The following is an 18594-nucleotide window of genomic DNA, read 5'->3' on the forward strand; positions in this document are numbered from 1 at the left end:
CGATTGTAGTACCTAAATTTAATTTAAAATGCATTTAGAGGCTCCCAAAAAAGTCGGTTCTTCGGGTTTGGAGTGATATCATTTAAGGGATCATATCTGCATCAAAATGTTGCAGTAATCCATTTTTTCCAAGGACTTTTTAATAAAACTTATTAACGAATTTTATCGACATTTCGGGAAAACAGTAGGCTTTGCCAATTTTAGTTATCAATTTTCCCAGATTTACTAACTCAGTCTGAAAGCATAGCCCAGAGCTAACACACAACCTTTTTAAAAACCCACAAAAAATTCCACCAAAATTCCAAATTTATAGTTTTTAGTTTTGGGCATTTCAGCACACGTCAAAAATTAAGTAGTATGCGATTATTTGGCAGAGTAACAAATTTTTTACAGGTATGTACGCTTCATTTATAAAAAACTAATTATTTTGAAATTACGTCTAAACGCCATAATCAGTAGGCCCTTCACTTTTACGTTAAACTTCAGCTAGGCTTGTAGATCATTTTCTCTTGCTACGTCTTACACACTACACATTTTGGTTTCTTCCCTTTTTTCGAAACTGAAATTCTACAGTGATAACTTATGTATTCTTGATCAAGTTAAATTTTTATAAATTAAGAAAAAATGCCAGGAATATTCGGGAAGTTCCCGACTAACCGTCTCGGACCTAATCTCCTTCAGATATCTCGATGCGTTAGCTACCATGCACCGCTCTTCCGACCGCGCAACCTAATCTATACTGAACGGTTAAGACGGCTCTGCATCTGTGCCTCCTCCGGATCCAAGTCTAGCCGAAGGACCGCTCATCCAGGTCGCGTCCGGGTGCAGAAGTACTCGCAAAAGGGTGGCAATGTGTTCTCGGTCAACGATAATGTGGACATGTTGCGCAAGCGGATCAGTTTTTCCGGATCCTCGGGCAATGCGCCCAAGATCATGCCCATTGGTCTGATTACACCGGAAACGGGTGATGGCAAGGATCTGAAGATTGTCATTGTGCCCTTGGATCTGTCTGGCATGGATGCCAACGAACTCAAGGATACGCTTGAAACCATCAACAAGTTGCGCTTGTACGCCAACCACATCGAGACTTTCTCCAACAGCATGGTCGAGGAATACAGTGCTCTGAACGAGGCAGTGCAGGAAGTGGAATCGGGGAATCAGTCGCAAGCCGAGGCAAGGGCCCAAGAACGCACCTCTTGGGAAGTCTACCCATCCTCGCCATCAGCAGACGTTAACGCTGTGGGAACAGCATTGGATGCGGGTCAAGGTGTCAACTTACCGATGCACCGCCAGGCGGCAGTCAATAGTTGCCTCCAAAACGCTCTAAGTAATCCAGTTACCATGTCGGCCATGGCCCAGGCGGAACCCTTCCATCACCAAGAGCTCGCTAACCAAGAGAGCGACTTCGTCGAGGAGGTGCGTGTCGATGTGCCGCAGGATTTAAGCAATCGCCTTAACGATATGGCCGTTTCGTCAATGGAGCTGTCTTTCGAAATGGACATGACCAACCTGCGGCGGGCTCTCGAAAGCAAAGACTTGAACGCCGTGGCTCCGCAGGATCCCATGATATGTATGCACACAAAGGTGGAATTGGATGCGCCTGGTACTGTAGAGAAAACGCTGCCGCTTAGGTTTAACGCCTTGATCTCGGGCGTAGTGGAGATAGATACCCAGAAGTTAAATCCCGCCCAGCTGACGGACGACAAAATGCCGGGCTTCAACGATGACCTCACCTCGCTGGCTGCTAACCTTTGCAGTACCGCCTTGGAGAAGGGTTTCGCCGGAAGCTCGAAATCCTCGGATACCTACATCGCCGACCTGGAACTGACCAAAAATGAGGAGACCCTTCCTACTAGGATCATCGATACTTCCTATATGTCGGCGGCTAATCAAGTTGGTCACGTGCGGGAAGCCCAGCAGAAGATAGCCGAAGAAGCGTGTGCAGTGCCGGGCACCCAGGAGCAAGAGGTGCCAGTTCCCGTGGACAAAGACGGCTGCAAGCATCCACCCGTTAAGCCCAAGCGAAAATGTCCTGGAAAATGTCCCCTAATCACAGATCCTTGCAAGGAGGATCCCTGCGTGCGTCCTGCAAAAAAGAAGCCACCCAAGAAGGCTTTAAAAACGAACGACATTACGTGCAAGGCAAAGAGCTCTTGTGGCAAGGACAGTAAGAAAAAGGATCCTTGTGACAAGAAGGACGGTAAGGAAAAGGACAAGAAAAAGGACCCTTGTGCTAAGTTCAAGTCTGGGGAGAAGAAGGACCCGTGCGCCAAGAAAAAGGAAGATCCATGTGCCAAGAAAAAGGAAGATCCATGTGCCAAGAAAAAGGAAGATCCATGTGCCAAGAAGAAGGAAGATCCATGTGCCAAGAAAAAGGATCCCTGTGCCAAGAAAAAGAAGGATCCCTGTGCCAAGAAAAAGAAAGACCCCTGCGTAAAGAAGGATAAGAAGAAGGATCCCTGCGCCAAGAAGGATGACAAGAAAAAGAAGGATCCCTGCGCAAAGGGCAAGAAGGATGACAAGAAAAAGAAGGATCCCTGTGCCAAGGGCAAGAAGGATGATAAGAAAAAGAAGGATCCGTGCGCCAAGTTCAAAAAGGGTGCTGGTGGCAACAAAAACAAATGCAAGTTCTCTACCTTCACTAACCATCCCGATGCAAGCAGGCGTTACTTGTCCACCGCCTTAAGCCGAGTCTTCCGTGAATCTAATACTGTTTCTAGTGGTCCCCGCTTCCAAGTCTACTCCACTCTTGTGCGCCGTCACTATCGTGTCCCAGTTGCAAGGACCGCAAGCTCTTGCGCGTGTTCCCTCTGCAAGAGTCGGCTGCTCCACAAGGCAGTCGCTCCAGCCCGTTTTACTATCAACACGGCTCTCTTGAGAAGACGCTTCGGTGGACTTACGGGAAGGATCTCCGGGGGAGCCCTACCGCAAGGCAGCTATCGCGGATACGCCAAGAAGGGCAAATCTGGCGGCAAGTGTGGCGAAATGATGCCGAAGTACCCCATTAATCGTGGCAAGGACATCAAGGAGCGAACGGGACTGCGCGACGATTGCTTCAGCAACGAAGATGGCTGTCCAAAGAAAGCCTGCACCGGCAAATGCGCCAAGGTGAAGTTCCCGAAGAAGAAGTGCGATCGCAAGAAGAAAAAGGATGGTGCGTAGTCATGTGATTTGTATTTGCTCAGTTTGCTCAGGTCCATCATCTCTTCCCAAGACAGAATAGGCAGTCTCATGACCCGAAGTACTATTACCCAGCTGCAGGCGCAGAGATCATTCAGCACACGGGTATGTTGCCATCCACCCTCTGAAAAGCGCTCTGTGAATGATCAAGCTCTTGCGCTGCACATAACGAATCCATACGAGATCAGCGTGGTTCCTGTATCCAAGCCTCGACCAAAGGATTTTGGTAAGATTATCCTTTAACTGAGAATTGAAGCCGTTATAATCGATCTCTCCTTTCTTATACAGACGTCCTTATTCGGACGGGCTCAGTGGCCGTCTCGAACTCGGACATTCATGTATACGAGAACGGCAATAAAGACATAGAAGCCATGTCCCTGGGCCATGATGCGACGGGTGTCGTGGAGGAACTCGGTCGATGCGTCCATCATCTGCACGTGGGTGACCGCGTCGTCATGGAGTCGGCGTTGTCCTGCGGCATCTGTGACCTATGCAAGAAGGGCCTGTACAACATGTGCTCCGGATTGGTGTACAACGGCTTCCTAAGCACCTACCAAACGCATCCTGCGGACCTCTGTCACCGGCTTCCCTCGTCCCTAAGCTTGGAGGAGGGTGCCTTAACTCAAACACTAGCACTGGGATGTCAGGCGTGCTTCAAGGCCAACGTCACTCCCACCAGCAATGTCCTCATCCTGGGATCCTGCCCAACGGCAGTGGCGGCCGGCATATGCGCAAAGGCCATCGGAGCCAAGCGTGTGGCCATAGCCGGATGTATGGCTCCGGCTCTGGATGTGGTCGCCCGGGACTTCGGTTTCCAAGCAGTTGAGTTCGACAGCAACGCCCTGTTCGGAGAGGTCCTCGAAGCCATCTACTGCAAGTTCAAGGACTGGCCGGACTGCGTGATTAACTGCTCCATCTCTGCAATGACGATGAATCTGGCAGTCATGGCCTTGAAGCCTTGTGGGGTGTGTGTGCTGGCAGAGTGCGATTCCGAGTGTGCCAGCTTCAATGCCCTGGACGTTCTAATGAAGAACATCCGCCTTGTGCCCAGTTTCCGTTCCGCCAATATGTGGGTGCATCAGAATCCCCTTATCTAACCATTTAGTTACTCTGGTATCTCCACAGGTATCCGACTGCTCTTCAACTTATGCGATCTGGTCGAGCACAAATGCACAAGTTCGTAATGGCAAAGTATCCTTTGAGCAAGGCGGAGGAGGCCTTTCGAACTGCGCAGCACGAGTCCAACATTGGGCTGGGCAAGGTGATTGTTAACTGTGCAGAAGAAGTAGACGTCTAGGAGAATCGAGGGAGACTAATTCCAAGCAGGCAATAAATAAATTTATGGTGGTAAAAGCTCTGTGAAAGCCGCAACAGAAACCTCTTATTCTAATTGAAGTTAATTCTGTGTTTTCGACTTTAAATTCGAAATTAGAATAAAACAATAGATTTAAGTATTGCAACAAAAATCGTCTCGCATTTTACTAAGTTCTGCGTGGGCCCATAAAACAATAAATTTAAAAGTGCGCTCATTAAAATACTTTAAATAAATAATATTTTTCAACAGCATTCTAAAATCTATCCTCTCTGGCTCATAAGATTGGTTTATGTGTATACATACATTCATTCATATATTTATGTAAATATATTTTATAAAATTATTATTGTACTTCGCTGCTTACAACAAACTATTTTACAATTTTACAAGAACAAAAGTGACTCACTAAAGGTGTGTATGCTACGGGGGAATCAATGTACACAAAATAAAAATGAAAACATAAGCTAACAACAATTACAATAATGCATACATATTTAATTTTTAAGCATTTGACTACATCGCACACTTTGGAACATTGCTTGGACTGAGTATAAATAATAATTAGAGCTAACTAATAAAAATTAAAGATATGCCATTTCATATGTGAGTGTGGAACTAATTAATGGACTGTTTTGTGGTTTCGGTTGCCTATGGTACTGCCGCTTTGCTGATTCTTTGTTCCCTTGTTGGTTTTGGATATAGCTTTCCAGTTACTATCGATCGTTTGGCCAACAGTAGTAGTTACATATATATATACTAGTAGAATCGTCAGAGTCTAAAATAAAAACCACTCGCTCTGCCACCCGGAGCATCCGATCATGAAGGTAGTTTGTCTTTAGCTATTCAATTGCTTCCTGTTCTCCTGTTAATTGTCATGTATCTGCATTTCCAGTTCCACATCCGAGAGATTTATCTGACGCATCGAGTTAATGAACATGTAGCGCGAAAAGTAAATATAGAGCCAGCGAAACCATCGCATCTGCGAGTGATGCTCCTTCATCGCACTTCTGACTATAGCAGCTTCCTTCCAGTTCAGAATGCACCTGTGGGGAGCACTCATGTTAGAATTTGTATATGAATTCAGGATTTCTTCATACCAGTGCGTAGACATAAAGCACGTGCACAGCAGGTCCAAGATGGATAGATATTTTCTGACCACATTGATCGAGTCCAAGGTGTAGAATTTGCAATCTGCATTGGGAAGGTACATAAAAAATTGCTGTATACTATAATATCTAAGGCTATTAATAGCGACAAATGCAGCGATGGGCACGCCAATTAACATGCACCCATTGTTTGCATCCGTCGCCGCCCGCGTGACTCACACGCCTCCTCACCTTTGGGCAAAAGGTTGGCCAAACAGAGCGAGGCGGCCGCGTAATACACGGCACAATGGTTCGGATGCGAGCTGACGCCATCCCGATCAAAAGTGAATATCGCCTGGATGTCGAGGCTTTCGATCGTGTGCAGTATCAAACTGGCGACCGCATCTGGGCGCCAGTCCACATAGGGGTCGTCAGGCAGGTTGGTGGCATTCATCAGCACGATGTTGGACTCGGGAATACCCAGTTTGGAGCAAGAGCGCCACAGTTCCTGACGCCTTACCTTTGCCTTGTGCTCAAAGTTTCCTGCGAAAGAATGCAATTGATTAATACAGGTAATTTTTAAAAGGACAGAGATTGGATAGGATTGACAACAAATATTTATTTCTATCCTAAATTAACTATTTATTTATCAAACGAACCCTACTAAGTAATATATGTAAATTCAATTATTGGAAATCGTTGATATATTAAAAAGGTCTATAGTGGTTTTTAATAAAATGTCTACACTTTAAAAAAATAGGAAAATCTGTCGTATATTAAAAACATATTTGTCAAATAGGTGTTATTTATACAAAGGATGAAATCAGTGATGCCCCTGAATCATTGCAAAAATTCAAATAATAATAATAGTATGGCTCAGAACATATACGGTTTAAGAGAATAAAATATTCCTATCGGCACTATATTGCAGGGAATGGATTGGTGGCTAACACAAAGAAATTATTGTGCCGTTATGGAAGCAATAAAGCTAAATCAGATTCGCTACTGATTTCGAAACGTGTACTTTCGTTTAATGCTTCCAGATCTATTGGTGGTATGAGAATGATGTCACTGCTGGTGGTCTCACCGTTGGACAAACAAAGTATGAACACCTGGCAGCCTTGGCGCTGCGTCAGCGAGTAGATCAGCGGTCCAAAGAACATGCACTCGTCATCCGGATGGGCGGTGATCAGCAGGACGCGCTCCATGTACGCCGTTTTGGGCAGCCGGACGCTACGCAGCCGTAGTCCAGACTGCAGGGCCTTCTTCAGGCCGCCAGGACTCCGATTGCCATCCGGGCTTGGGTTTAGCTCTTCCCCCTCACCCGACCCGGCGTTGCTGTTGTCATCGGTGTGGTGGGCGTCCGATCCCGATCCGGATCCCGAGAGCCAAAAAGTGAGCTTGTAGAGGCCCAGGCATACTAGCAAGTACACCGCACAGGCGATCAGTACGTGCTCCAGTGCTTCGGCGGATGATGACCTGATACGGCAGTAGATGGCCTGCGGATTGGGGACGAGCTGCTGCACCTGCTGCTGCAGTTGGCGCCACGGGGATGTTGATGCAATGCTGCTTGATATGCTGGCCACGTACTCGCTCAGCCAGTTAAATCTCATCGCTCATTGCGTCCGGCCAAGGGCAAGATTTTTGGCGAGAAATTCTTCACCAAAAATGGACATGCAGCGCAATTTGGCAGCGAGGAAAAGCGGAAAAGCGGCGATAACGGTGCTCGTGCGGTTACTTAAACTATTTCACTATGTTGATGTGTTTCATAAACGGTAGTTTAATACTTGAAAACGGTTGGTTACGAGCCCGCGCGCCGCTTAATCGGCTAATCTCTGCATTTTATTCGAAAACTTTACGCGTTTTCGACTTTCGGGGGCAGCAGCTAGAGATGGGCAACTAGCGTGGTGCGTGGCAGGTGCGTGACTCACGCCGACTTAATCACGATTTCCGTTACGCTTTTAATCAACTTGTCAGGTGCGCCGTGCAACTACAACGGCGCAATTATCTAATTAGCACTCGAATAAATTGATAAACTCTTTTCTGCCATTCATCGTTCGCTGGCAAGTTCCTATTCGTGAGAAACCATCAGTCCATCTCCAGCGGTCAGCTGTTTGACCAAAAGCCCAGCGGTACGGGTACTCTTGTTACTGTTCTCTTAAGTTCTGGTATCATGTGTATTATTTAAAATGTATTTTATTAAAACTTCTATCCAACCTTATACATATAAAATGTTCAGTGCCCTATCATATGTATAGCATCTAAAACATAATTTATTTTAATTATAAACTATATACGAATATCAATACATTGTTTGAAGTAGAATCTAACGAAAAAGCTAAAAACAAGTTAAATAAGAATATACAAGAATTTATAAATTCCCTTATATAAAAGACAAATATCGACATCCTAAGAACCATGATTGAATGTATTGCTTAAGTTTTCGGATTTATATAGTAATTGCATACAGCGACTTGAGCGAACACCCCTAACGTTGGCATGCTCTTCGCAAAAAATACCAGAAAAATACTCCCGAAAATACAGGGGCCGCTCTCTTTTCTTTGAATATGCAGTCTGAGGTTTTTTTTATTTTGAATAAAATTTAAAGTCACTAGTTTCTATGAAAATAAGCACCTAATTAGCCTTTGACCGTGTGATTCGAGTGCCTGAGAGCCAACCGCCCGCCCCCGACCGCCCAAGCAACGCGGGCAACCTAAGGAGAGTCCCAAACGATTGGAGGAAATTGATCAAAGACGACAGCGTGCCGCAAACCCCAAAAGAGAGCGAATCTCAGTGCGAGGTGCATGCAGCACGTTGTAATTAGGTTAGCAGCATACAGCAGCACCACATAACACGATAACATGGCACATCAGCAGGGCATGGACTCGGCATTGTTCGAGCGGCGACTGCGGCCGGTCTACGGTGAGTGTGTCCCCGGAATGGGGGGCTCCAACTACCGGGTGCAGGCTCACCGACTAACCGCAATCCTCTACAGACAACCTGGAGGTGGGCAACAACCGCAAGGCGCTGCAGGAATCCGAGAAGTTGCTCCGCAAACATCCCACCCTCCTCTGCGCCCGGGCTCTGAAAGGCCTATCCCTCCTCCGACTGGGACGCTATGACGAAAGCCACGGATGCCTCCAGACCGTTGCCGAGGAGAAGCCCACGGACGACTCCACGCTGCAGGTGCTATCCTTCTGCTACCGTGAAATGGAACAACGTACGTACGGTTTAAGCCACCGCCGTGTTGACATACTGAGCCCACGTGGTGCCAGAGTTAGCTTGGGATAAGGTTCCGACAATTGGATCCTACGTAAGATTGACAACATTACTACCTAAGCCTATTCTAGGAGGTAGCTTCCCTATGATGGAACCAAGTAACACCAGTCTTACGCGGTTACAATTTTGGTTCCCTTTGCCATTTGAATCCTCTGATCCCCGTTCTTAAACTATAAAACATTGAAAACTACCGGTTTATTGATATGGGGCTCCCATTATAGGAAATATGTTTAAACGAAGCAGTTAAAAAAGAAAAAAATGATATTGGCTTTTAAAAAATATTTAGGGATCTTAGAAAATGAAATCTGTTAATAAATTATATGAACCAAAAATGATGTGGTTAGAAATATTTGCAAATTTAGCTAGCTTTAATAACAAAAGACCAAACCATACAATCGAATCGATTTCTTTTGAAATCAGAAAGATGTAATCGTTTGCCGACCAATTAGTTTTTTTTTTGCCGACGTCCAGTTTTAAAAATACGAAATTTTAAAAAATCAGAAGGTTTACTTTTTTGAAATATTTTTCTTAAATCGCAATTTTAAATTAATTAATTTTAATTTTAAAAAAAATTTCTAATTTAGGAATTATAACCCATTAAAGATCATCTCGATCTTATCAGAGAATTATGTGTAAAAAATTATATATAGAACCATGCTGAAATTGAGAGTGTATAAAAACGAACTGCTTCCTTTTTAATAAAAAACCACGTAGAGAATGTATAGTTGAGTTCCCCGACTATTTGATACCCTTTACTACCTAGTGAAAGTGCAAAGAAGAAATTTCAACACTGACAGTTTTTGGCGGTTTGTGGGCGTTAGAGTGGGCGTGGCAACATCACAAACTTGGAATCTGCATGCTAAATCTCAACTTTCTAGATTTTATAGTTTCTGAGATCTCGACGTTCATACGGACGGTCAGACAGACGAATATTCTTTTTGCCCTTTTACTCTACGAGTAACGGGTATAAAAAATATTACCAGACACCATTATATGTATATTGGTGTAGCAATTTTTTGTATATTTTCTAAAAACAATCATAATTGAGTATTAGTTCCATGCCTAGAATTATAATTAGAGTTTACAAAATATTTTTAGTCTTACACTGATGTATATAAAGCTAAATTATTTCATCAAAAACTTTTTTTTTTACACGTCTGCCGGACGATATCCGCGAAGTGATTCCCCAAGAGACGCCCATGCTACGCACACGAAGTGGCCACAATTCATATTTTCTTATTTTCTTGGCACGCGCACCTCGCCCGACTAATTAAAATCGCATTCTCTTAGTCAGACGTCGGGCGGCAAGTCGTGCCAACGATCTGAATATATAGATACCTGTACCTGCAAGAGCAATCGCTAATAATATAAAAATATCCGCCTCTTTGCAGTGGACAAAATTGTGGAACTGTACCAACACGCTGTAAAGCAGAATCCGGGCAATGAGGAGCTTCTCGCCCACCTCTTTATCTCCCATGTGAGGGTCGAGGACTACAAGGCACAGCAGGCGGTGGCCCTGCAGCTCTACAAGGCTCAGCCGAAAAATGCGTACTACTTTTGGTCGGTGATCAGCGTAGTCTTCCAGGGAATCCGTGGGCCAGAGTCGGCCTTACCCGAGAAGCGGAAAATCTACTTGGGACTGGCGCAGCGCATGGTCGACAAGCACATCAAGGAGGGCAAAATGGAGACGGAACAGGAGGCCTTTCTTTATCTGCACATCCTTAAGCTACAAAACAAGTACCAGGAGGCTTGGGAATTCCTTACTGGTGAGCTGTGCGCAAAGCTGTACCCTGGTGCTCCAGTCAGCATGAAGTTCGAACTGCTCAAGGAACTGGGAAACTGGCGGGAGTTAAATGAGCTGCTGCAGCAGCTGCTTGACGCAGAGTGAGCTTTAACAATAGGTATATGTATAAATACGATTTCTAAGTTTTCTCTATCCTTAAGTCGTGACCGTTGGGACTTCTACAAGGAGTATATCCAAAGCTCGTTCGAACTGCTTAGACTTACGACGCAGGGTGTGCAGAACGGGGAAAAGGACTCTCTGAGCAGGTGTCAGGAGTTTCTTCAGGGCATCATTGATTCATCAGAGCGCAAGAAAAGGGGTCCCTATCTGGCACGGTTAGAGCTACACCAGCGCATGCGAGCGGAACAATTGCCGGCGGAAAAACTAATCGGCGACTTTGACGAGATGGTCATTGAGTATTTCCGTCTGTTCGGCGACAAATCGTGCTGCACTCATGATATCGCCTTGTTTTTGCCTTCGATCAGCATGAACCAGAGGCAAGCGCTGGCCAGCAAGTTGTTGTTAGAGAGCGGAGTAACCTCCACGTCGCTTCCGAAAAATGTAAGTGTGTAAAAAGTACAAATGGAACTCTGAGTCTTACGATTGGTATATAATTTTAGAAGGAGCAGTTGCAGAAACATCTTTGTGCTCTGCAAATCTCTCGAATGTGCGGTTCCCACATGGATCTGCCTGTGGACCACCTGCTCGCCTTCTACACAGCCCTCAAGCTGCACTACGAACACGGCAGGAGTACTTTTGGTAAGAAGTTACTTGCCACGGAAATGGGACCATCGGATGCATACGCCCTGCTTGCCGCAAATGTGATGTATGACCTGAGTAGACGGGAAAATAAGTCGGATCACCTGTTCGAGGCTTTGTGCCTGCTGCAGTATGTTCTGCGAAACAGTACGAGTAACTTTCACGTGAAACTGCTAAGTCTAAAGATCTACCATCTGTTTGGCTGCCAAGTGGGCGCACAGGAGATGTACGAGTATTTGGACATCAAGCAGATTCAGCTGGACTCCATGGGCTATGTGCACTGCCAACTGTTGCCCCTAGGTGGTCGCTTCTCGGGTAATCGAAACGTGTACGATGCCACCTTAAAGTTCTTTACGAACAGCTACAAGGAGAGGTTGGAATACATTGCGTTAACATATCGCTTTTGCACGTTTTCTAAAATGGAAGAGTTCATGAACTTTAAGGAACGGTTAACCAACAGCCTACAGTACGTGGCTTGCTCGGTGGAGGCGCAGATCTGTGACTTGGTCTGTTGCTACGGCAATATCACGCAGAATCTGACTGCATATGTGGCGATGAGTATTGAGCCGGCGGAGGACAGAATCGCTTGGCATGAGTTGAGCGACAATCGCGACTTGGAGGCAATTATCCGATGGGATCCGCTACATGAGGTAGATGCTGCGGAGGAGCGCAAGGAGTCATTCGACCAGGAAGTTGAGGTGCTACAAGTCCGCTCGCTGATGCTTCGACTCTTTGCCTCTTTCATGGACTTATACCACGGCGCCGGCTTGAAGGATTCGGCAGCGGGAACGGAGACGACTACCTTGGAACTTCTGCGGGAGTCCTGGACGGGATTATTCCAGAGATTGCGTCTAATGCACTACAAGCCTTTGGCGCAAAAATTTCTAGTCAACCTGCTGCCCACACGCCTTCACCTGCTGCTCGACATGCCATATGAACGATTCTTTGACGACCTGGCCCAGCTGGTTCTTGACTTGCAGAGCGGGTCAGGAAAGCTGGCCGAGCAATGCAAGCGGGTGGGTGACAACGTTATTACGGTTATGGAGCTGTGCGTGCAGACCATCAACGAGAGCAACGAAAGTAACGGCATGGACGGTCTGTGGAAGCGGCGAGGGAACCAGCAGAAAGTGGCTGCCACTTTGGAGGTACATTTGTGATCGCGAAAGCCGTACATCTAATGTTAACCTATGTTTTAATAATTATAACTTTTCAGATGCTATCGCTGTACGCCTTCCTGCTGTCCGTGTTAAACGATAAGCTGCAGGTCAGCTCAAAGACCAAGGCCAAGAAGAAGCCAGTAGAAAACAAGGTGGATGGACCGCAACCCATCAGCGAAAAGGAGCGATCCCAGATGTTGCAGGAGCTGATGCGACAGCTGAAGCACAAGCTTGAGGCCTGCGATGCAGCCATACGTAAGTAGCTCTAGGTTAATCAGGCAAAGATAAGCTAGGGTACAATTCTCTAATCCTTAGGCACCTGGAAGGCTCCCGTGCTGCCACGCGACCTAAGCTCCTTCATGTCTGACATGTCGTTGAAGCCGGAGGTGGAAGCCACGCTCATCGGCGACGTTTCGGCCACCTTTAAGGACTCCCACGAGCTGATGATCACCGAGCTGCGCAATCTGCTGAAGGACAAGATACGCATGGTGGCCAAGTAGATGCTTCTTTGCTGTGCAAAGGCCATCAGCCAATCCGGCCATCATTGCCCAAACACAATCCACGTTAATAGTTTGTTATTTAATTTTGTTAACGGATACAATCGACCCCTACTCCTACACCACAATTATCTCGAACACCAGAGCCAAGTCAGCACTTATCAATCAATTTTCGGCATTTCCCTCGTACAACATATAGAAGTTGTAAAATGTGTAGAACAAAAATTAGAAAAAAACAAAACAAAACAAAAAGATTGCGTACCGCTTTGCAAGTCAAATAAAAGAAGGAATTGTAAAAATTTAAACAAATTGTTTTTCTAGTATGTTCCCTAATTGGTTATATTTTTCCGGCGGCTTACATAAAAATAATAATTTACATAATAAAGTTCGTATATACAGAGTTTTAACATTTAATCATAAAATCAACAGTTTAAAGTTTGGTACTTTCACGATCTTATCAAATATCCTATTTTATATTACTTAAAATTGTGCAATTGTTAAGCATTAGCTACAGTATTCCCCACTTTAAAAGTACTCAAATAACCAGTCAGTTGTGGATCATTTATATGCTGTTGGGTTTGCAGATGTGCCACGAGATTGTGAATGCGAGCGAAGCTTTTGTTGCAGAGTTGGCATCTGAAGCAATAATAAAATCGTTATTAAGTCTTATTTAGGCTGAATATAAATCCTCCTACATGTAGGGCTTCTCTCCCGTGTGTGTTTTGTAATGCATTTTAAGGACACTGGCGTATGTGAACTTCTTTCCGCAGGTGTGGCAGGCATAAGGACGCTCATTTCGATGGGTTCTGTGGAGGAATACAATTTAGTTAACAGGATATTATTTGAAGTTAAGTAATAGGGTTTGCTCAAATATAAAATTATATTTGGTTTACCTTTCATGCTTAACGAGAGAAGTGCGATCTGCGAAGCTGCGATGGCAATATTGGCAGGTATATGGCTTAGCTCCCGTGTGCTGGCGGATGTGGCGCTTTAGCTGGTAGTTGACGTGAAAGCTCTTGTGACAGATCCTAAAACGACCAACATGACAAGGAAGTGTATATATACAAGAATGAAGAAAGTAAACTTACTCGCACTCGTAGGGCCGCTCATCGTTGTGCCTTCGCATATGGGTGTCAAGGGTGCTCTTCCTGGGATAACCGTTGCCACAGATCTCGCACACATGTAATTTAGCAGTGACTGCAACAGCAGGAGCAGGTTCTGGCGCAGGATAAGGAGCAGGAAGCGTTTGTACCGTCAGAACCGTCGGTATCTCCTTTTCCGCTGGTTCAGGTGGCGTTTCCTCGATGGGATCTTCCGTGGACCAAACTCCCTCTTCAAGTAGCTCCTCCTCAAGTGATTCGAACTGCTCAGTCTCGATGGGCTGAGTTGCAGGACCCACCTGTTGCACCACGTCCTTGACCACCACTTGCTCGACTGCGTCCTTTACCACGTATTCCCTAAGAAATTCATTAGAGCGCTGGCAAATCTGTCGGAATTTGTGAGCCAGAGTTAGGAATGCCTTACATCTGAGGCAGATTCTCGTGGGCAGCGCATCCTCTTCTATTGCTTTTATCTGTGGATGAGATAGTACTTGGATTCAATGAGAAAGATCAAAGGAAACAAATGAATCCCACCTGAATTCCACTCAAACTTTCAATTTTGTCGCAGAGGGATACGCCACCGGACAGCTTATCGTCCGCTGTCTGGAAGATGGACACCATTTGGGCTTCGCCATCCTGCAGGCAAGTCCTGCACAGGGTCATCATGTTCAACCGTATCTCCATTCAAACCAAACAAGTAACAAAAATTAACGATCCGAATAACTATGCTTCCTCTTTGCTTTTTGGCCATTCATCGATACTTATCGGGCCATCTATTGTCATTCGCCCCGAAGCCGCACAAATTTTAATTGTTTGGTCGGTAAACAAAATCATTGAATATTTCGAAATTCGTGCTTGCGATAACAGAAGAATGCATACCAACATAAATAACAAGGACCTTCAGTGTCGCATTTGCTTGGTGCAGCCGAAGGACGAGTCCCTCATGTGCACGGAGCCGGATTTTCCAGATCAAATTAAACGGTGCACTGGAGTTGAGGTGGATTTTTAAATAACTATGTTATGATATATATTAACTCACAAAACCCTATCCACAGTTGAGTGAGAGTCCCAACTGTCCCAATCGCATCTGCACTAGCTGCGCACTGCTTTTCAGAGCGGCCCTCAAACTCAGATCGCTTTGCCAGCAGACGGAGAAGGAGCTGAAGGAGCAGAAACTGCAGGAGCTAAACATAGAGATTGTTTACGATGAGCAGGAGACCACAAAGAAGAAAAGTGAATCAAGGGACCTTTCAAAGAATGAGGCTACCGGCACCGACAGCGAGGTCGAGTACGAGTACCTAGAGTCCTACGATGTGACCCTGGAGAGCAGCGAGGATGTGGCCGGTAGTGCCGATGAATTGGTCAGCATAGAGCCCGCCAACTCTGCTCCAGAGGAATCAGTCTATTCACTCAGTCCCAAACCGCAAACTTTTGAGGATGAGGACTCCGGACAGGCTACTTCCTTTACCTGCCATATATGCAACAATGTCTATTCCGAGCGGGTAAAGTTGAATAACCACATGAAAGTCCACAGCACGGAGAAACCCCATGAGTGCGAGTAAGTAGGAATTGGGATTTTTCCCGATCGTATCCTATATCATATAATCTTCTTACCTTGTAGGATCTGCCATAAACGCTTTCGCCAGACCCCGCAGCTGGCGAGGCACATGAACACGCACACTGGCAATCGTCCCTACAAATGTGACTACTGTGACTCCAGGTTCGCCGATCCCTCCACACGCATTAAGCATCAGAGGTAAGCAAGAACATTTTATAGGACTGTCATAGCTTCAACAAAAGAGAGATATTTCTGTTAATTAGCTTCAACTTCAATTAAATGTAATACTTATATTAATACAAGATGTCTTTAATATATATTTCTAAAGTTATGACACTCTTTAAGTAATGCCTATTCCTATATATACATTTGACGTTATCTACACTTTAGAATTCACACCAACGAACGACCGTACAAATGCAAGTTCTGCAGCAAGTCCTTTGGCTACTCCAATGTTCTCCGGGTTCATTTGAAGACCCATACGGGCGAGCGTCCATTCAGCTGCCAGTACTGCCAGAAGTTCTTCTCTCAGCTGCACCATAAAAAGACTCACGAAAAATCACACAAAACGCCGAAAGAGGCGAAAGCATGGCAGTGACTTAAGCAAATCATTAAAGAGCGAATTACACATGTTTCTCTTTGAAAATGGTTCAATATTTTATCGTAAAAGTTTTATGCTATAAGAGGGTACCGCCATAAAACTTTGTAAGTTAAACGGGTTGGTCATATTTTATTTTTTAATTGTTTGTAAGAAAAATAAAACCACAATTGTACAGTTAATTAGAAAAAAAAAATATATATCCTGTGTCCATATATTTCCTTAATGGAAGAACTTAACAATGGCTTTCTTAATGCTTAGACTTAACTTTTCATATAAACTAAAAAGAATCCTCTGGGGAATTAACTGAGGAACCCTGGCGTTTCCCCCTTGACATCTTCTTCTTTGGTGCTCATTTCCACGTCAGCTTTCCAGGGGCCGACACGTCTATCATGCGTCCCCCGATGCAAACGCATTTTGTAGGCCTTTACAAATCCCTTGCCGCAAAGATCACAACTGATAGATAATAGCGATCATTAGGGTAGAAAGAACAGTAATGTATGTTAACACTTACACATGCGGCTTCTCCCCCGTGTGAATCATCTTGTGGAACTTCAGGTTGTCCGAGTAGGTAAACGTTCTAGAGCAAACGTCGCACTCGTAAGGACGCTCCTTAGTGTGGATTCTGGAGAGGATTAAAGTTAGTTTGGTTTATTTCCATAGTCATTTTTTGTCTTTAAGATAACCTATGATGTTTGGTTTTGGTGGATCGATCGGCGAAGGCAGCTGGACAGTAGTTGCACTTGTAAGGACGATTCCCCGTGTGCGTGTTCATGTGCCGCACTAACTGTTGATTTTGTACAAAGCCTCTTCCGCAGATCCTTTAAAAAGAGCTTTTATTAGCCACAGATATTATATATTATCCACCCTCTAAACTTACTCGCACTCGTGTGGTTTTACGCCGGAATGGAATTTCATGTGCTCGGTGAGACGCGCCTGAGTCGGATAGATATTTCCGCAGACATCGCAGATGTATGTGCTCAGCTTATTGCGCGGCTTCCTGCCAAGCTTCTTTTGCACAGGTTCCACTTCTGAGGTATTTTTGTAGTATGCAACAGCCTTCCCGCCAGATCGATCGCGTTTTTCCGGCTTAGTATGAGTTGGCACATAATCTTCGTCTGAACTGAGTATGTCTTCAGTAACATCTTCTTCGGGCGGTTCTTCAGTGGTAACATCTGTGACGGTGGAGCTTTTTTCATGTGTGATTTCCGGCGAGTTTTCGTTGGTGAGCAGTTCATATTCCTCATATTCAGCATACGGTTCAGCCTTATCGATCTCAGTCTGCTCCGGCTGCGTGGGATCGTGGTCACTGAACATATTGGTATCGTCAGCGTCGGCATCCTCCACGACGTAGGTAATAACCTGCTGTTGCTGATGTTCCGGCTGGTCAAAATCCTCCTCGCCCTCCACTTTCATGCCGCCATCAAGCTGACTGGCGTCCTGCTCCCAAGTCTTGAGCACGCTCTCCACCGAAAGGTCCTCCGAGTTGTTCAGCAATTCTCCTTCGCCGGCGGCATTGGCGTTGCTAGCCTCCCGGACCAGCATGTCCATTATGTGTTGATGAGATCGCTGGCAGGTCAGGCGGAACTTGTAGCAGAGCCGCAGGCAGCGCACGCACTTGCTGCACATCTTGTCCGGGAAATTGTCATCCAGGCTGACCTGTGTTGTGAAATAATTGTCTTTGAAAATGCACAAATGAACCAGGTGTCTTGCTTACTGGAATGCCTGCGCAAATGTGCAGCATTTGGTCCAGGCGCGTGCTAGCCGTTTCGCTGAATATCTCGTGGAGCAGCTCCTCGCCCTCGCTGGGATTGTTCAGGCAAACGCGGCACACAACCCACTTCTCGTTGGACTCAGTTTTCATGGCTAATTCTATAAAACAATTACTTCAGTTGCTCCAAAAGATTCAAACAGCTGAATGCAAGCGTCCACGGCCACTCGCCATTCACAGCGAGACGCGGTTCCCTTACCTGATACGGTGAATGAACGTTATGAACGACATACATGGATCGTATAGAGTACATAGCTGTGTGTAATTTTTACCAAAATTATTATATAAATCACCTCACCTATTGTAAGATAGCAATGTAAAAATGTGTCAATTAATGTTTTGCAACAATACGGCAATAATGTTGTTTATACTCTTTTGACTTAATAATATAAGAAACCCATTTTTAGTTCTGTAAATACCTTCCTCTTTTATTGAAGTTAACAAATACAAAATTTTAATTTATCCAAATCCATAATTTATTATTTATTTAATATATCATGTACCGAACAGAA

At 45.1% G+C, this 18594-nt stretch overlaps 6 protein-coding genes across 8 annotated transcripts; 3 read left to right on the top strand and 3 right to left on the bottom strand.

The window, feature by feature from the left end:
* Nucleotides 1–234: 234 nt before the first annotated feature.
* On the top strand, nt 235–4646 carry LOC120451386. Of its 3 annotated transcripts, XM_039635048.2 has the most exons (5): nt 235–393; nt 682–3154; nt 3215–3406; nt 3469–4249; nt 4306–4646. In XM_039635048.2, the coding sequence occupies exons 1-5, from the start codon at nt 358–360 to the stop codon at nt 4475–4477; spliced, it is 3654 nt and encodes a 1217-aa protein (XP_039490982.1). In that variant the 5' UTR covers nt 235–357; the 3' UTR covers nt 4478–4646. The 3 variants fall into 3 exon arrangements, with proteins under 3 accessions (XP_039490982.1, XP_039490981.1, XP_039490983.1); XM_039635047.2 differs by lacking the exon at nt 235–393 and having other exon boundaries at nt 610–3154; XM_039635049.1 differs by lacking the exons at nt 235–393; nt 3469–4249; nt 4306–4646 and having other exon boundaries at nt 610–3154; nt 3219–3364.
* A 323-nt stretch (nt 4647–4969) lies between these two features.
* On the bottom strand, nt 4970–7628 carry LOC120451387 (N-acetylglucosaminyl-phosphatidylinositol de-N-acetylase). Its single transcript, XM_039635050.2, has 4 exons — nt 6668–7628; nt 5833–6123; nt 5593–5686; nt 4970–5538 (listed from the first exon to the last, which is right to left on the bottom strand). The coding sequence occupies exons 1-4, from the start codon at nt 7191–7193 to the stop codon at nt 5361–5363; spliced, it is 1089 nt and encodes a 362-aa protein (XP_039490984.1). The 5' UTR covers nt 7194–7628; the 3' UTR covers nt 4970–5360.
* A 490-nt stretch (nt 7629–8118) lies between these two features.
* LOC120454434 (phagocyte signaling-impaired protein) lies at nt 8119–13325 on the top strand. The gene is made up of 7 exons (XM_039639730.2): nt 8119–8502; nt 8576–8800; nt 10251–10743; nt 10804–11203; nt 11263–12546; nt 12615–12813; nt 12874–13325. The coding sequence occupies exons 1-7, from the start codon at nt 8442–8444 to the stop codon at nt 13056–13058; spliced, it is 2847 nt and encodes a 948-aa protein (XP_039495664.1). The 5' UTR covers nt 8119–8441; the 3' UTR covers nt 13059–13325.
* Nucleotides 13326–13447: 122 nt separating this feature from the next.
* LOC120454439 (zinc finger protein 771) lies at nt 13448–14842 on the bottom strand. Its single transcript, XM_039639734.2, has 5 exons — nt 14690–14842; nt 14144–14628; nt 13949–14083; nt 13751–13861; nt 13448–13691 (listed from the first exon to the last, which is right to left on the bottom strand). The coding sequence occupies exons 1-5, from the start codon at nt 14837–14839 to the stop codon at nt 13553–13555; spliced, it is 1020 nt and encodes a 339-aa protein (XP_039495668.1). The 5' UTR covers nt 14840–14842; the 3' UTR covers nt 13448–13552.
* Nucleotides 14843–14930: 88 nt separating this feature from the next.
* LOC120454440 (zinc finger protein 544) lies at nt 14931–16496 on the top strand. The gene is made up of 4 exons (XM_039639735.1): nt 14931–15152; nt 15211–15713; nt 15777–15911; nt 16104–16496. Exons 1-4 carry the CDS (start codon nt 15027–15029, stop codon nt 16309–16311), a joined length of 972 nt encoding a protein of 323 aa, XP_039495669.1. The 5' UTR covers nt 14931–15026; the 3' UTR covers nt 16312–16496.
* LOC120454438 (zinc finger protein 37A) lies at nt 16490–18371 on the bottom strand. Its single transcript, XM_039639733.2, has 6 exons — nt 18282–18371; nt 18029–18183; nt 17192–17970; nt 16998–17132; nt 16826–16936; nt 16490–16767 (listed from the first exon to the last, which is right to left on the bottom strand). The coding sequence occupies exons 2-6, from the start codon at nt 18173–18175 to the stop codon at nt 16614–16616; spliced, it is 1326 nt and encodes a 441-aa protein (XP_039495667.1). The 5' UTR covers nt 18176–18183; nt 18282–18371; the 3' UTR covers nt 16490–16613.
* Between the last annotated feature and the right edge of the window lie 223 nt (nt 18372–18594).

This window comes from Drosophila santomea, chromosome 3R (genome assembly GCF_016746245.2).
Source record: "Drosophila santomea strain STO CAGO 1482 chromosome 3R, Prin_Dsan_1.1, whole genome shotgun sequence".
In the NCBI taxonomy this organism is placed as follows: Eukaryota; Metazoa; Arthropoda; class Insecta; order Diptera; family Drosophilidae; genus Drosophila; species Drosophila santomea.

What these genes read in the sequence shown, in the direction of transcription:
- LOC120451386 (XM_039635047.2), top strand. Translation starts at nt 625, where the DNA reads ATGCCAGGAATATTCGGGAAGTTCCCGACTAACCGTCTCGGACCTAAT. An exon ending in TCGCAAGAAGAAAAAGGATG is followed by an intron (nt 3,155 to 3,214) that starts GTGCGTAGTCAT and finishes TCTCTTCCCAAG; the next exon opens with ACAGAATAGGCAGTCTCATG. An exon ending in AGTTTCCGTTCCGCCAATAT is followed by an intron (nt 4,250 to 4,305) that starts GTGGGTGCATCA and finishes GTATCTCCACAG; the next exon opens with GTATCCGACTGCTCTTCAAC.
- LOC120451387 (XM_039635050.2), bottom strand. Translation starts at nt 7,193, where the DNA reads ATGAGATTTAACTGGCTGAGCGAGTACGTGGCCAGCATATCAAGCAGC. An exon ending in CATACTTTGTTTGTCCAACG is followed by an intron (nt 6,124 to 6,667) that starts GTGAGACCACCA and finishes ATTCTTTCGCAG; the next exon opens with GAAACTTTGAGCACAAGGCA. An exon ending in GGCCAACCTTTTGCCCAAAG is followed by an intron (nt 5,687 to 5,832) that starts GTGAGGAGGCGT and finishes TTCCCAATGCAG; the next exon opens with ATTGCAAATTCTACACCTTG.
- LOC120454434 (XM_039639730.2), top strand. Translation starts at nt 8,442, where the DNA reads ATGGCACATCAGCAGGGCATGGACTCGGCATTGTTCGAGCGGCGACTG. An exon ending in CAGCAGCTGCTTGACGCAGA is followed by an intron (nt 10,744 to 10,803) that starts GTGAGCTTTAAC and finishes TCTATCCTTAAG; the next exon opens with TCGTGACCGTTGGGACTTCT. An exon ending in AAGTGGCTGCCACTTTGGAG is followed by an intron (nt 12,547 to 12,614) that starts GTACATTTGTGA and finishes ATAACTTTTCAG; the next exon opens with ATGCTATCGCTGTACGCCTT.
- LOC120454439 (XM_039639734.2), bottom strand. Translation starts at nt 14,839, where the DNA reads ATGGAGATACGGTTGAACATGATGACCCTGTGCAGGACTTGCCTGCAG. An exon ending in AAAGTTTGAGTGGAATTCAG is followed by an intron (nt 14,629 to 14,689) that starts GTGGGATTCATT and finishes TCTCATCCACAG; the next exon opens with ATAAAAGCAATAGAAGAGGA. An exon ending in ACGGGAGAGAAGCCCTACAT is followed by an intron (nt 13,692 to 13,750) that starts GTAGGAGGATTT and finishes TTATTGCTTCAG; the next exon opens with ATGCCAACTCTGCAACAAAA.
- LOC120454440 (XM_039639735.1), top strand. Translation starts at nt 15,027, where the DNA reads ATGCATACCAACATAAATAACAAGGACCTTCAGTGTCGCATTTGCTTG. An exon ending in AACGGTGCACTGGAGTTGAG is followed by an intron (nt 15,153 to 15,210) that starts GTGGATTTTTAA and finishes CCCTATCCACAG; the next exon opens with TTGAGTGAGAGTCCCAACTG. An exon ending in ACACGCATTAAGCATCAGAG is followed by an intron (nt 15,912 to 16,103) that starts GTAAGCAAGAAC and finishes TCTACACTTTAG; the next exon opens with AATTCACACCAACGAACGAC.
- LOC120454438 (XM_039639733.2), bottom strand. Translation starts at nt 18,175, where the DNA reads ATGAAAACTGAGTCCAACGAGAAGTGGGTTGTGTGCCGCGTTTGCCTG. An exon ending in GTAAAACCACACGAGTGCGA is followed by an intron (nt 17,133 to 17,191) that starts GTAAGTTTAGAG and finishes CTCTTTTTAAAG; the next exon opens with GATCTGCGGAAGAGGCTTTG. An exon ending in ACGGGGGAGAAGCCGCATGT is followed by an intron (nt 16,768 to 16,825) that starts GTAAGTGTTAAC and finishes ATTATCTATCAG; the next exon opens with TTGTGATCTTTGCGGCAAGG.